The 12,588-nt window shown below is 38.2% G+C and overlaps 1 protein-coding gene across 8 annotated transcripts in view; it reads left to right on the top strand.

Moving 5' to 3' along the window:
* kif13ba (kinesin family member 13Ba) overlaps window positions 1-12,588 on the top strand; it is a 69,644-nt gene that overhangs the window by 31,560 nt on the left and 25,496 nt on the right. For all 8 annotated transcript variants that reach the window (XM_041813111.1, XM_041813188.1, XM_041813413.1 and 5 more), the window contains 11 exons: window positions 604-664; window positions 813-905; window positions 1,728-1,908; window positions 3,902-3,989; window positions 4,418-4,552; window positions 10,356-10,468; window positions 10,820-10,931; window positions 11,097-11,309; window positions 11,387-11,497; window positions 11,596-11,730; window positions 12,209-12,339. In XM_041813111.1, coding sequence (XP_041669045.1) covers window positions 604-664; window positions 813-905; window positions 1,728-1,908; window positions 3,902-3,989; window positions 4,418-4,552; window positions 10,356-10,468; window positions 10,820-10,931; window positions 11,097-11,309; window positions 11,387-11,497; window positions 11,596-11,730; window positions 12,209-12,339 — 1,373 coding nt within the window. The remainder of the gene's footprint in view (window positions 1-603; window positions 665-812; window positions 906-1,727; window positions 1,909-3,901; window positions 3,990-4,417; window positions 4,553-10,355; window positions 10,469-10,819; window positions 10,932-11,096; window positions 11,310-11,386; window positions 11,498-11,595; window positions 11,731-12,208; window positions 12,340-12,588) is intronic.

Raw genomic sequence — 12,588 nt, 5'->3', positions numbered from 1 at the left:
ATTGATACATTTTGTTGCACTAGGGTATTTTTTAAATTTCTGTTGTTCTCACTGTGTCAAACATGATTAAAACATAACATTTGTGTTTAGAAAAAAGATACAAATTAAATTTCCACTGTCATCAAATGGAAGATGTGTGTAAACTGGCTGGGAATTTACAATTGCACTGAACCAAAGGTAGCAGCATCCTTTCCTTGTAACATATCTGAAATTGCAAACATAAAAACGTCCTTTTTCACAGATGAACAACTGGTAATCTAAATCTTGCTGTTACGCTCTGCGTGTCAGAGTTCCACCTTTTTGTTCCTGCTATTCCACAGTATTAGATATTATTGATTATGGATTATTGGACATTTATAAATCAATTCAGAATCTTTCACCTCCACATCATGATGCATCTAAGAATCAATTTCTTTCTCCAACCTCTGTCTAATATAACTATTAACCCCCTGGCAAGCAATAAGTCAAACTTCGCATTTTAACAGCACGTCTAAAGGCATCTACATAGTATTCACATTTTCGTGTGACATTGTTGTGTTACAATTAGAACGTCATTTTTTCTTATTCTGCTTCTTCTACTCCTGTTTTTTTTAATTTCCCAAGGTCTTTGCCTATGACTACTGTTTTTGGTCCATGGACGAGACAGACAAGGAGAAATTTGCAGGTAAGACCATCAGGCAAAGTTTACATTTTTAAAAGTTTAAATAGTTTCTTAGTAAAATGAAAATGGAATAGTTTGGCAGGAAAAGGCTAAATGTCAACAGTTGAACAGGTATAGAATAAAATGTGTTTTTTGTATATTATGTGTTCAGGTCAGGAGGTTGTCTTCCAGTGCCTTGGGGAAAGTCTTCTTCACAACGCCTTCCTGGGCTACAATGCCTGTATTTTTGCCTATGGACAAACTGGTAATATACCTTTACACTCATCGCTGTTGTTTTTCTGAAATTGTATTTTCCTATCTGACTGAACAACAGCGTTAGAAAACAATTCATGGAAAAAAAACAAGGTTTGCCCTCACTAGTGCCCTGAAGTCTCTCATTTAACCATTAAGTGAGGAGTGTCAGTGTGGATGTGTTGTGGCAGGACTGCCTCTCCTCTCTCCAGAACGAAAAGGGAAATACAAACTAAAATTTTCCAGCAACAGTTCATCCTTAGGAGGTGTAGTAGACCTTCAAATGCTGCTGAACTGAACTAAAACTAAACTGTGATATGCTGATAGAATGGTTATTTGCAGTGGTTTTAAAGTAAGGATTATTCCTGCATTCTCACTGTTTACACTTGATTTTTGACACATGTCAGCAGGGTTTACATTCAGCTGCATTCCCATTTTTTACAACTGTTCTTGAGTATTAAATTTAATTAACAAAGTTTTCTTTTGTCATGGCCCAGAAGTGTTGATTAAGTTGCATGTTTTGCTTTGGGGGTCATAAGAAATGTGGTTAATTAATTCAGTGGTCTTTCATAGATATATATGTGTGTGTGTGTGTTTCTTGGATCATAATAAACACAACCAACGAATTAATATTATCGAAAGGATCCAATGAAGTCTTATTCACATCAACAATACTACTTACTCAGAGTAACTGAAGAATGTAATTTTTGCAAAGGTAGAATTCATGGTAGAGCTGTTGTGTTGAGCTGTTCCTAATGTATGTGTATGTGACTATGTATTAGTTAACATAAAACTTCTTATTTAAGTTGACATTGTCACTGTGTGTTGTTTTCAGGTTCAGGAAAATCGTACACCATGATGGGTTCAGTGGACCAGCCAGGTCTGATTCCTCGCCTGTGCAGTGCTTTGTTCGAACGAACACAGAAAGAAGGGCGAGAGGAAGAGAGCTTCACTGTTGAGGTGTCCTACATGGAGATCTACAATGAGAAAGTCCGAGATCTACTTGACCCCAAAGGGTATGATGCAAACATTATGCAACATTCTTACTAAGTAAAGATCCAATTAATTTCTCTAATTTAACCTCTGTGTTGTTTACATCTGTCTTAGACAAAGTTAATTACAAACTGAGTGATTGTAAAAAATAAAATTTATCTACTAAAGTAAGAAAATTGTGGTTTGAATTTCAGGGATGGAGCTGGGATTGCTGATTTAAAGTTATTATTGTTTCTGTTCGTATGGTAGTACTATGTCTGCATTATCTGTTGTTGCTCTGTTTGTTTTTGTCTGTTTCTATCTCTATCTGTTTTTATCCCACTTTCTTGGTCCACACTCTTGTAGCTGTTCAATAAGTCTGGTTCTGCTTGAGGATTCTGCCTGTTAAAAGGAAGTTTGCCCTTTATACTGATGATGAAAGTGGTTTCATGGTGTATCAATGTTGACCCAAAATGCCAGATAGACTGTTTCATATATCCATTACATGGATATGTTTCATATTCATCTGCTAAACCTCCTACACAAAGCATTTAGGGAGGGCAGGAATTTAAAAAAAATCCCCGGAAAGTGATTGGATGACTGTTCTGTCCGTTACATTCATAGTGAACCAATCAGAGCATCAAGTCAAAATGAGGCAGCAGACATGCATAGCTCCAGAACTAACCTCAGCTCTGCAGGCTAGCCCTGCCATAGTATTTTAGCGGGGAGCTTTAGGTAGCAAAAATTCATGACAAAGCTTGCCGCTAGACTTGCAAAAAGATCTTCTCTGCTAAGAAAAGTTTTCAGTGTGGCTCTTTGCTTTTGTTTTAATAAAGAAATGTGATTCAGACCTGATCAAACTACTGCTTTTCTCCAGCTACATCCAAGATACAGGCTAATGGCTACTAGCTTAAAAGTACAACTCAACCCCGGAACGATTGCATAGTCCTGCTGAAGAAGGTCAGCAGAAGAGCGAAAAAAACAAAAAAAAATCGGTCACGTGAAGCTTTCAGTGTGGTTCTTTGCTTTTGTTTTGATGAGGAAATGTGGTCCAATTCTGATAAAACTGCAGCTATACTATAGCTAAATCCAAGCTAATGGCTACATTAGAGGCATTCATTGCTTACACCAAAGCCCTGCCCATAGCTATTATGTCAGTCTCCCCAACAACACTTTCTGGTCAGAACAGTCAGCAAAAACAATGTGGATTGGAGCTTTTCAAGATGGATTTACCTGATGACAGATATGGAATCCGACAAATCTGCTATGCAAGGTTAGATTTATGTTAGCTCGCTGTAAATACTACAACCAAGAGTCTGTGTCTGCCTTTACCTAAAGAATCATCAATATCATTTGTTATTATGGGCTGAAGTACAAATGAAAGATTTACTGACTGATTGTAAGTCATTAAGATTAGGTTTATCTAAATGATGACCACGTGGACTCTTCTATTCTGAAACAACAGTCATGGGCTGCAGCGTCAATTTTTAATGCTTTTCAGTGTTTTTCATCTTCAGGAGCTTAGTGTTCTTAATGGACGACCACTCAGTCTCTTAATTAATATTCTGTTTTAACCTCATGTTAGCTGGTTGAACAGAGAAGGTCAATGATGGGTTCTGGTGGCTCCAGCTGCTGTGGTCAGTGGATAAAAGATTACTGATAGAGTCCTGTTCATGTCCAGCAGGTCAGATCAGTAAATCAGGGGCTTAAGCCCGCGTCTGCTACCCCAGACAACATCACCTCTGACCTTTGTTCACACTGTCACCTCTGACCTCAGTAAAAGAGGCCGAAGAGAAGAAGACCATCTGACAGCCATATGGGGCTCACAGAGCCACCGAGAACGATGAAGTTCTCTGGCCTAGAGAAAGTTTGGCTCAGGGTCAGAGAGCCAAGTGCTAATAGAGTCTAGATGATATATTATCAAGGAGGACAGACCCAGCTGACCCTAGACTGTCACTTCTTACACTTTAAAGAAGTGGGGGTAAACTTGCCATGTTTTTGTCAGTTTTTTTAAATACTTGCTCTTTTTCTGTCCAGTGGGAGACAAACTCTGAGGGTGAGGGAACATAAAGTTTTGGGTCCCTATGTGGATGGCCTGTCTCGACTAGCTGTGGCCAGCTACAAGGTAATATATATTTCATTGTAACCATGGTTTTATCGAAGGGTTTTATTGTTCTGTAGCATTTGATGCATTCTGTCTGCCATATCAAATAGCAAACCAGCAGACAAGTGTGAGGGGTGTCTTACTTCCTTTTGTGCTTGTTTATCATTAAACTTTGAGGAAATATTATTGTGTCACTCACTGCTAAGTACCCCCACCAATCACACTTAGTCTTGTTCCAAAAATGTCAGTATTATTTACATTTTGCGGTTCATGTTTGGCTTTATGTGGGAGCTAAAAACCCTCTAATAAGCCCTCAATGATATAGAAACACAAAAATCTCATCAAATAAACTGTATGATATTGTTTGTCATAGTTAAAACTTTATTTACAATGAGAATAAGAATGGTGAACTATTATTCTGTGTTAATATGTTTTGTGTTTTCTGACAGGACATTGAGTCGCTGATGTCAGAGGGAAATAAGTCTCGGACTGTTGCTGCTACCAACATGAATGAGGAAAGCAGTCGATCGCATGCTGTCTTCAACATCATCCTAACCCACACACTCAAAGACCTGCAGTCTGGGGTAAGAAGTAACCCATGTAAGCTTGGGTAGTGTACAGTTAAGCCATTTTTAAAGACAAATTTGAATGAAGAAAAGTGAGCCATAAGTGTAGAAGAGTTGCAGATGGTAGTGCTTTAGACTGAGCCTGTCACCCCTTTAGTCCAGCAGATAATTAGTGTCCACTTTTATTGAAGGGGACGGTGCCAGAGAGGCTGCTGGGAGTTGGGCCAGGTCCCAGTAGCCATTCTGTCACACTTTTTTAGAGCAGAAGTTATTTGGCATTTGGAAGAAGTCAGTTCTTTTTTAATTGTGTCCAACAAGCCCTACTGCTCTTTAAGATCATCCTGGTTTGCATGTCACCCAAACATGAAGTAAATGTACCCCTCACTATGTGTTGTTATGGTTCTGCTACTATCCAGACAGAAGTGTCTGTGTCATCTTTCACACATGACTAAGCAATCTCTGTCTGGCAAGTTTTGGATCGATCAGTCGCCGGGTGAAAAGTTGGGAACAAAATGGGATGATGTCAGCTCAGCCGTCTGACTGGACACTCCAAGAAAAGAGCTCATTCTCCATCCTCACTGACCCACTTAGCCTTTCCTGCTCCTTGAGTTTATTTCCAGACAAGCTTGCCACCAGCAAATCCTGTTAATAATTCACAGGCATGACTTTCAGTTTGTCAGCTGATACTACGTGCTCTGTTTTCATGCACACCCACAGTCAGTCACAGTGATGGTCAGTCAGTCAGCAGGATCATAAAGCACACAGTCAATGCACAGACCATGTAGTCAGTGAGTGAATCACTGGGCTGACATGTTCAGTAGCTGAATGAGTCAGTTCATTGTTTTCTGAATTTGTTTTTGTATGTTAGTGTCCCCTCATTGGGTAAATCAAAAAGTAGACTGAAAGTTGGATTATTTTGCATTCAGACAGAGAACAGTTCCTACCCACCCCAGACTTCACAAGAGCAGACTTTAGCTCAGATCAGGGCAACCTGGATTAGATAATTATTTTTTTATTTTTGTGTATTCATTTAATCCAATACTGAATTCCAATGCTAAAATTTAGTGGTGTGAAGATAAACCGATTTAAATCAGTTAACTGATCTGTACATCAGAGGTCCAAGTGCATTGGTCCGTGGAGTCCTGGATTTGTAAACATTGAGCATGAATTGTTGATGCACCAGCTTTAGCAATGGAGATTGGTTGACTAAGGCTCTACTGGTTATTATCCTAGCGCTCTGCCATGATTTGGCTTAGCCTCTTTGATCTCATATGATTCACTGTGACCTTTTACCCTTAAGTGAAAGTGCCAGTAGGTGTTCGCCAGGTACCTGGGTGAAGCATCACCAAAGTGTCTCTGGGTTACGCTTTTCTCTCTCAGAAATCAGGTCATGTGGTGTTAATATGATGGAAAGACTCAAACTGTCTGCCTGTCTTTACGCTTCAGAGAAAAGTGAACATACAGTAAATCTCATCTGTTGAGACAGCAGAGCTCTGTTTACAATTTTGTTTAAACTTATTGTTCTCCTGTACCTCTTCAGCAGACACAAAGATCTCTGTCTCTGTGACAATCCGAATCTCTTTTAATTGTTAAATTAGCCTTAATTTGTCCTCCCTGGATTTAATATATTGTTTCTAGATACATCAAGGCAGTAAAGTTAAATGTACAGAAAGGCAGAGATTTATGTGCCACTGCCAATCCTAATATTTCCCCCCAACCAACTGTCAAAAGGGAGACACCTGGGCAGGTATGTGTGTCAGTTCATAAACATGATGACAGAATAGCCAATTTGAAATTATCTTGACGCCCCCACCCCCTTTTTTTTCCTGATTTGTATAAAGAAAAATATGACTTGTATTCCACAACCAACTTGCCCTGGACAATTTGAACCGAACCAAATCTGATCAAACCAGATCATTCAGTATTTTAAGGAATCGTCACTGAATCAAATTGTAGCCTGTGAGTTTAGATTTGAATCGAATTGCTTTGAGAAGAATGGAGTCACACTCCTAGTAAAAGTGGTACCTTTTTTTCTGTTTTAATAATCTCATGTTGATTATCAGATGTGGCATAAATGTGTTTTTAAGTGTGAGACATGCCAAAATTGAAAGTATTTTGATTGCTGAAAACAAGAGTTGGTCTTTGAACTGTTTAACAAAGTTGTTTTACAAAAAACCAAAAGAAGGACTTCTTGTAGGACTCAATAAAAAGTTTGTTTGAGGTGCTCTTTGGAAAAGGGATTCATAGAGTTAATAACAAACAGGTAATGCTAATAATGACATCTGCTGATCCATCGCTACTTTCATAGACATATCCCTGCCTGCTCTGTTTGATGTGGTATCATTAAGTCTGATCGACGTTAGGAACAGAAGTTTAGCCACAGACCACTGTGGACTTTACATTTTAACCCATCTCTGATATGACTTCTGTCTGTGCATATTTTTAATCTTGATGTAAAACATCAGCTCTCTTTAGTTCTGACTTATGTAGCAAAAACAAAAACCCAGACCCCCAAACATTTCCATTTGTTTATCATGACAGCTTGTTATCATTTGGTTTTATGTCTGATTTGACACAAGTCAGCTGAATTCTTGTTTAGTTAAATGTAATGTCAGATTTGACCACTTGTCAAGATACTTAAATTTATTTCAAGGGAAAAGGGGAAAAATGTATGTCAGTTGTTTGTGTATGTTGTCCTTCAGTACACAAATGTTTAACAAAAAACAGCTGTAAAGTCAGAATTGTTTTTTGATGTAAACATGAGTGATATTAGTTAGAATCAGTTATAAATATCTTTGCTCACTACATATTAACCCCTTCTCACCGCTAGATGTGCATAAATACATCAAATAAACTTATTTTTTAAAACCAACAATTCAAAAAAAATTATCCGTGCTTATTGGTTATCAGCCATCAGGAGTAGGAAATTATCGGTTATCCGTATCAGTTCAAAAAAATACTTATCGTGCAGCGCTAGTTTCGTCTTAAAGTCTTCATCAGGAAGACTTGCTTATTTTGCTTTCTCTATATAATAATTGTTTTGGTGGTTGATATACAACAACCAACCATGTCCCACTATACATATCTATATACACCACAGGAAGACTGAAAACTAAATAGCATGAATAGAAACTGAACTGCACATTCTTGATAATGTAAAGTAATCAGTTGTCACTTGGAAACTGCAAGTAAATAAAACATTTTTTTGTCAATTATTGCTTAGCATTATCACATTTCCTTCTACAGAGATAAATGATTGAATCATTGCTTGAATGTGCCCCAGTGGAACCGATAGTGTTGTAAGTAGAGGAACAATGATGAATGGACAGATTATATAAGACATATAACACCTGGTGAAATCACCTGGTGCTGGATGACTCATTCTGACGCTCCCTCGCCACATTGCAGGATATCCTCTGAGCAACATGCACATGCTCTGCTCTGACTTGTCAGCCAGACACTCAACTCAAAGTTCAGTCTATTGAACATTGACCCCTTACTGCAACCAACTCACTTGTTTGCCGATTCATTCTGTGCTGTTTTAAAGTCAGTACCTCTTACATAATCTAATTAAGTATTGTGCAGAGTTGAAATGTATGTCTAAGGGCTTCTTTTTATTTCTGTTTTTCATTGAAATTCCTGAAGATTATCTCGTATTTGAAGCATTCATTGATACCTGACTTTTGTTTTCTCCTGGCACTTTAAAGCTGCAAAGTAGTCTGAACAGATCTGGTTACTAAAAAAGGTATCGTGTTCTGGTTACAGAATCCTTTTATTAAGCAAGAAAGATGCCAGTGTGGCTGGTATTGCCTGCTGACTACTAATAACAGTGATTAAAATCCAGAGACATGTGGGGGGTAGGTTAGTATTCCTAAGTCTGACACCACCAGGTAAAAGGGGCTCACACTGTGTTATAATCCAGCCATTGATAATTGCAATTAGGAGCTATAATCATTGAATTCCACTTAGTTGTACTTTCCTGCTTTTTTTTTTCCTTGTTTGTTTTTCATCACTAACTCCATTAAAATCTCTTCTATGAGTTCACTGTTTCATGCGCTTTTTGAAAATGGTTTTGGTTTATATTTGGATCTGATGTGTGTGGTGTTCTGATAAAAATCTTGTTTGCTAAACAGTGTGCCTTACTCCAGGGGATTTAAAGATATACCGTCTGTGGCTGATCTGTATCAGACCAGATGAGGTTTATCTTTATCACAGAGTCTCATGAGTTAGTCCTTTCAGGTTTCAGGTTTTGTTGTTTTTTTTCCCTTGACTTTTTTAATGTAATGAGAGTTGTTGGACAGAAGTCTTTAAGATCAAACCTACTGTGTCTGTTTTTCAAGACAGTTTCAGTTTCATAGTGCAATGGAAATACAGTATGCCAAGTGTGTGTTTGTGTTTTATAGACCGATGTATAATTGCTTTTGCTTTGTACAGTTAGATATGTGATTATTCTGTCTTCCGCTTTAATGCCTTCACTCCCACAAATAAATTGATATAAGCAGGTTAAGTTTCAAAGGTCTTCGTAAAGAGTGAAAAAACTACAGATGCAGAAAAACGGCAAAGGGAAGGACTTTTATGATGGGCAGTTAAAAATGTATCAATGGAAATAGTGATAAAAGGCATATTAAAGGTAGGTGGTCAGAATATTACATTGTTACTGACTTGATAGGGAAGGTCACTGTTCTCACCACTGATGATAGCAGCAGAAGTGCAACATTTAGGCAAAGAATTGAGAGTAAATCACAGGATAGGCAATATGACAGGATCTGGGCAATGTCAGACCCCTTACTGTATGTCCTCTGTTAAAAGGAATCTTTTACTACTCTGAGTCTTATCATAATGATTGGATTGCTTTTGAAAGTGTGTCAGGCTTTGTCAAACGTTTCTGGTCCCCTCTTCAAAGGACAGGAGACTTTATCTGCTGATGCTGTTCTGCCTAAGCTGTGCAGCAGGTGCAGATCTAGTGTTACATTCAGCCTCCTCAGCCACAGACCATCATGTTTGGTCAGGACAGGTTGTGATGTGATATCCACATCCTCTACAGTTCCTGAAAGGAAACTAAAGCATCTTGTCAATAGAATATTGAAGGATGAGAAAGTAAATCAGTGGGATTTGCCTTTTTGTGTTGTGGAGAATGAAAGAAGGTCATTTGAAGAAAAATGAAATGAAGCATCCGACTGACTGAAATCCACACAAAGAACAAACAAATGTTCAAAGTCAGGCAAAAATTCTAGTTTAATTTTGGGTTCTTGGGGTTTCTCCACAATTAAAATCATGGATGTACCTATTTTAAAGGTGCTTAAAACTCATAATGGGTGCTACCATGTTGTGCATCCATGCTGACTGTTAGGCCATCACAGTTTTATCAGAACTACTGTGGCTGTATGATCCTGTTTTCAAAGGTGTCAGAAGACCTGAATTTGCTTAAAAGAAGCACAAGAGGAAAAGAGCTAAATGCTTTTTGTATTGAACAAAATAAATGAGCATGTACAAGACCACTGCTGGTGCTACCTGTCTATCTAGGTAACTTAAGCTTTATGATTAAAACAGACATAAAATATACTGATCACACTGGTATTTATGACTGCTTTTATTGCTTTGAATTTCATCAGTGCCGTATGTTCCTCTCAAATTGAATGATTTCATTCTATGTGGACCATGTAGCTACAATAAATGCAGCCAATTAAGGCCAATTTTAAGGGAATCCATTTTTACCAGGTTTGGACAACAATTGTTTAGATTCAGAATATATAATTTCTTGCTTAAGTAGGCTGAATATAAAGACAAATCATGATTTAGTTCTGGCTCTGTTTCTCTGTAGACGAGTGGAGAAAAGGTGAGTCGGTTGAGTCTGGTGGACTTGGCTGGAAGTGAGCGAGCAGCAAAGACCGGAGCAGCAGGAGAACGGCTCAAGGAAGGCAGCAATATCAACAAGTATGCATGAACAGTTTGACTTTTACACCTGGTAAAAACATGCACATCCACATGATTAGTATTACTACCAACTAAGAAATCTTTTAGATTTTATTCCTTGTCTGTTACTGACTGTACTTCTACAAAGCCTTCTTTGAACACAGCGTTTTTTCACTTCAAATACTAATTTTAGTTCACAAATTTCATTTAAAGCTGAAAATGTGACTACAGTAGCTGTACTTAGACCTACAGTATGGTATGGCATGATGTGAAGATGTCTTCAAAAAAAAAGTCAAACAAGCTTGATGTTTAACTGTTGAGTGTGTTTAGGACAAAAAAGCACTTGACTTAGGGGTGGTGTGTGTTTTTCAGGTCTCTAACTACCTTGGGGCTGGTGATTTCAGCACTTGCTGAACAGGGAACAGCAAAGAACAAAAACAAGTTTGTCCCCTACAGAGACTCTGTTCTGACATGGCTGCTGAAGGTAAAGAAATGCATAAGAATACACTTTTAATTAATTGGCTATCCAGGCTTATGTTTTTTATTTTCATGAAGGGAGCATTGCTGTTGTCAACACCTCTCTCCCCTTTTCTCTCTCTTTTTCATTTCTCCTTCTCCACACATGTCCTGCGTGGTTCCCCCTCTCCAGGACTGTCTTGGTGGCAACAGTCGCACAGCTATGGTTGCAACCGTAAGTCCAGCTGCAGACAACTACGAGGAGACGTTATCGACGCTTCGTTATGCAGACCGAGCAAAGAACATCGTTAACCACGCTGTTGTTAATGAAGACCCCAATGCCCGCATCATCAGAGAGCTCAGGGAGGAGGTGGAAAAACTGCGAGTACAACTGACTCAGGCAGAGGTGATGCATCCTTTAATCTTAAAAATAAGTATTTTAAATCTATGTTTGTACTACATTGTCATCTGTTTTTTCTTTAGTCTTTAAAAGCTCCAGAGCTGAAAGACCGCCTGGAAGAGTCTGAAAAGTTGATTCAAGAGATGACCATCACCTGGGAGGAGAAGCTTCGCAAAACAGAGGAGATTGCACAAGTAAGACACATCAGGGTTGTGACTATTATTTTCTGCATTTTATAATAAGTTTTGTTTTAATGTTGTGTAAACTTTGGTTTTTGTCTCTGTGTTTACAGGAGCGTCAGAAGCAGTTAGAGAGTTTGGGCATTTCTCTTCAGTCTTCAGGGATTAAAGTTGGAGATGATAAGAGTTTTCTTGTCAACCTTAATGCTGATCCTGCTCTCAATGAACTTCTGGTGTACTACCTGAAGGTACACACTGACATACATAAGATAGACATCATCACTGTAATAAGGTTTAATAATTGGTAGACAAAGTTTTGGATTCATCCATCCTTACACATTATATCTTAGCCCAGGTTTCATAGAACTTTTTTCACTACTTCTCATTTGGATTGCACTAGAAACTAAGCTTTGATTTCCATGAACAACTGGCTAGCTAGGAGTCAGCTGTCAGTATGTACGTCACTAAAACCATATTTGAAGTATTAAACAGCCTTCTGAAACCGGTTATCAGGTTGGTGTTAGAGCTAATCCAAAATAGGCGTGAATTGCACTACTACAGTTACAAATTATAAATAAAGTTCATATCAATGATCATTGCATTTATTAGGGAAAAAGTAAGCATTTTAACAACAGATTATGGGTCTGTCTTCTTCTGAAATGACTTTTCACATTTGTTTTGTTCCATCAGACTCTCAGATGTTTGATAATATCACAACTGTTTCAGGAACACACAAAGGTGGGCTCAGCAGATTCTCAGGACATCCAGTTGTGTGGGATGGGTATCCAGGCAGAGCACTGTGTCATCGACATAACCTCTGAAGCTGCAGTCATCCTCTCCCCGTACCGCAACGCTCGGTAAGTTATGCCTTATTGGATTGGAATTTGTATATCATACACATACAATGCCTATAAAAAGTATCCCCCCTGTTGGACATTTTACCCTTTCATTGATTTTAAAAATCAATCATGGTCAATATTATTTGGCCTTTTTTATGAAAAACTCATTTAATGACAAAGTGAAAATAGACTTCTACGAGGTAAAATAGTCAAATAAAAATATTGAATGTAAAATAAGTGATTGCATAAATGCTCACCCTTTCAAGT

This window comes from Cheilinus undulatus, linkage group 1 (assembly GCF_018320785.1).
Source record: "Cheilinus undulatus linkage group 1, ASM1832078v1, whole genome shotgun sequence".
NCBI lineage: Eukaryota > Metazoa > Chordata > Actinopteri > Labriformes > Labridae > Cheilinus > Cheilinus undulatus.
The sequence above is the reverse complement of the archived record's forward strand: the minus strand, read 5'-3'. Positions and strand labels throughout refer to the sequence as shown.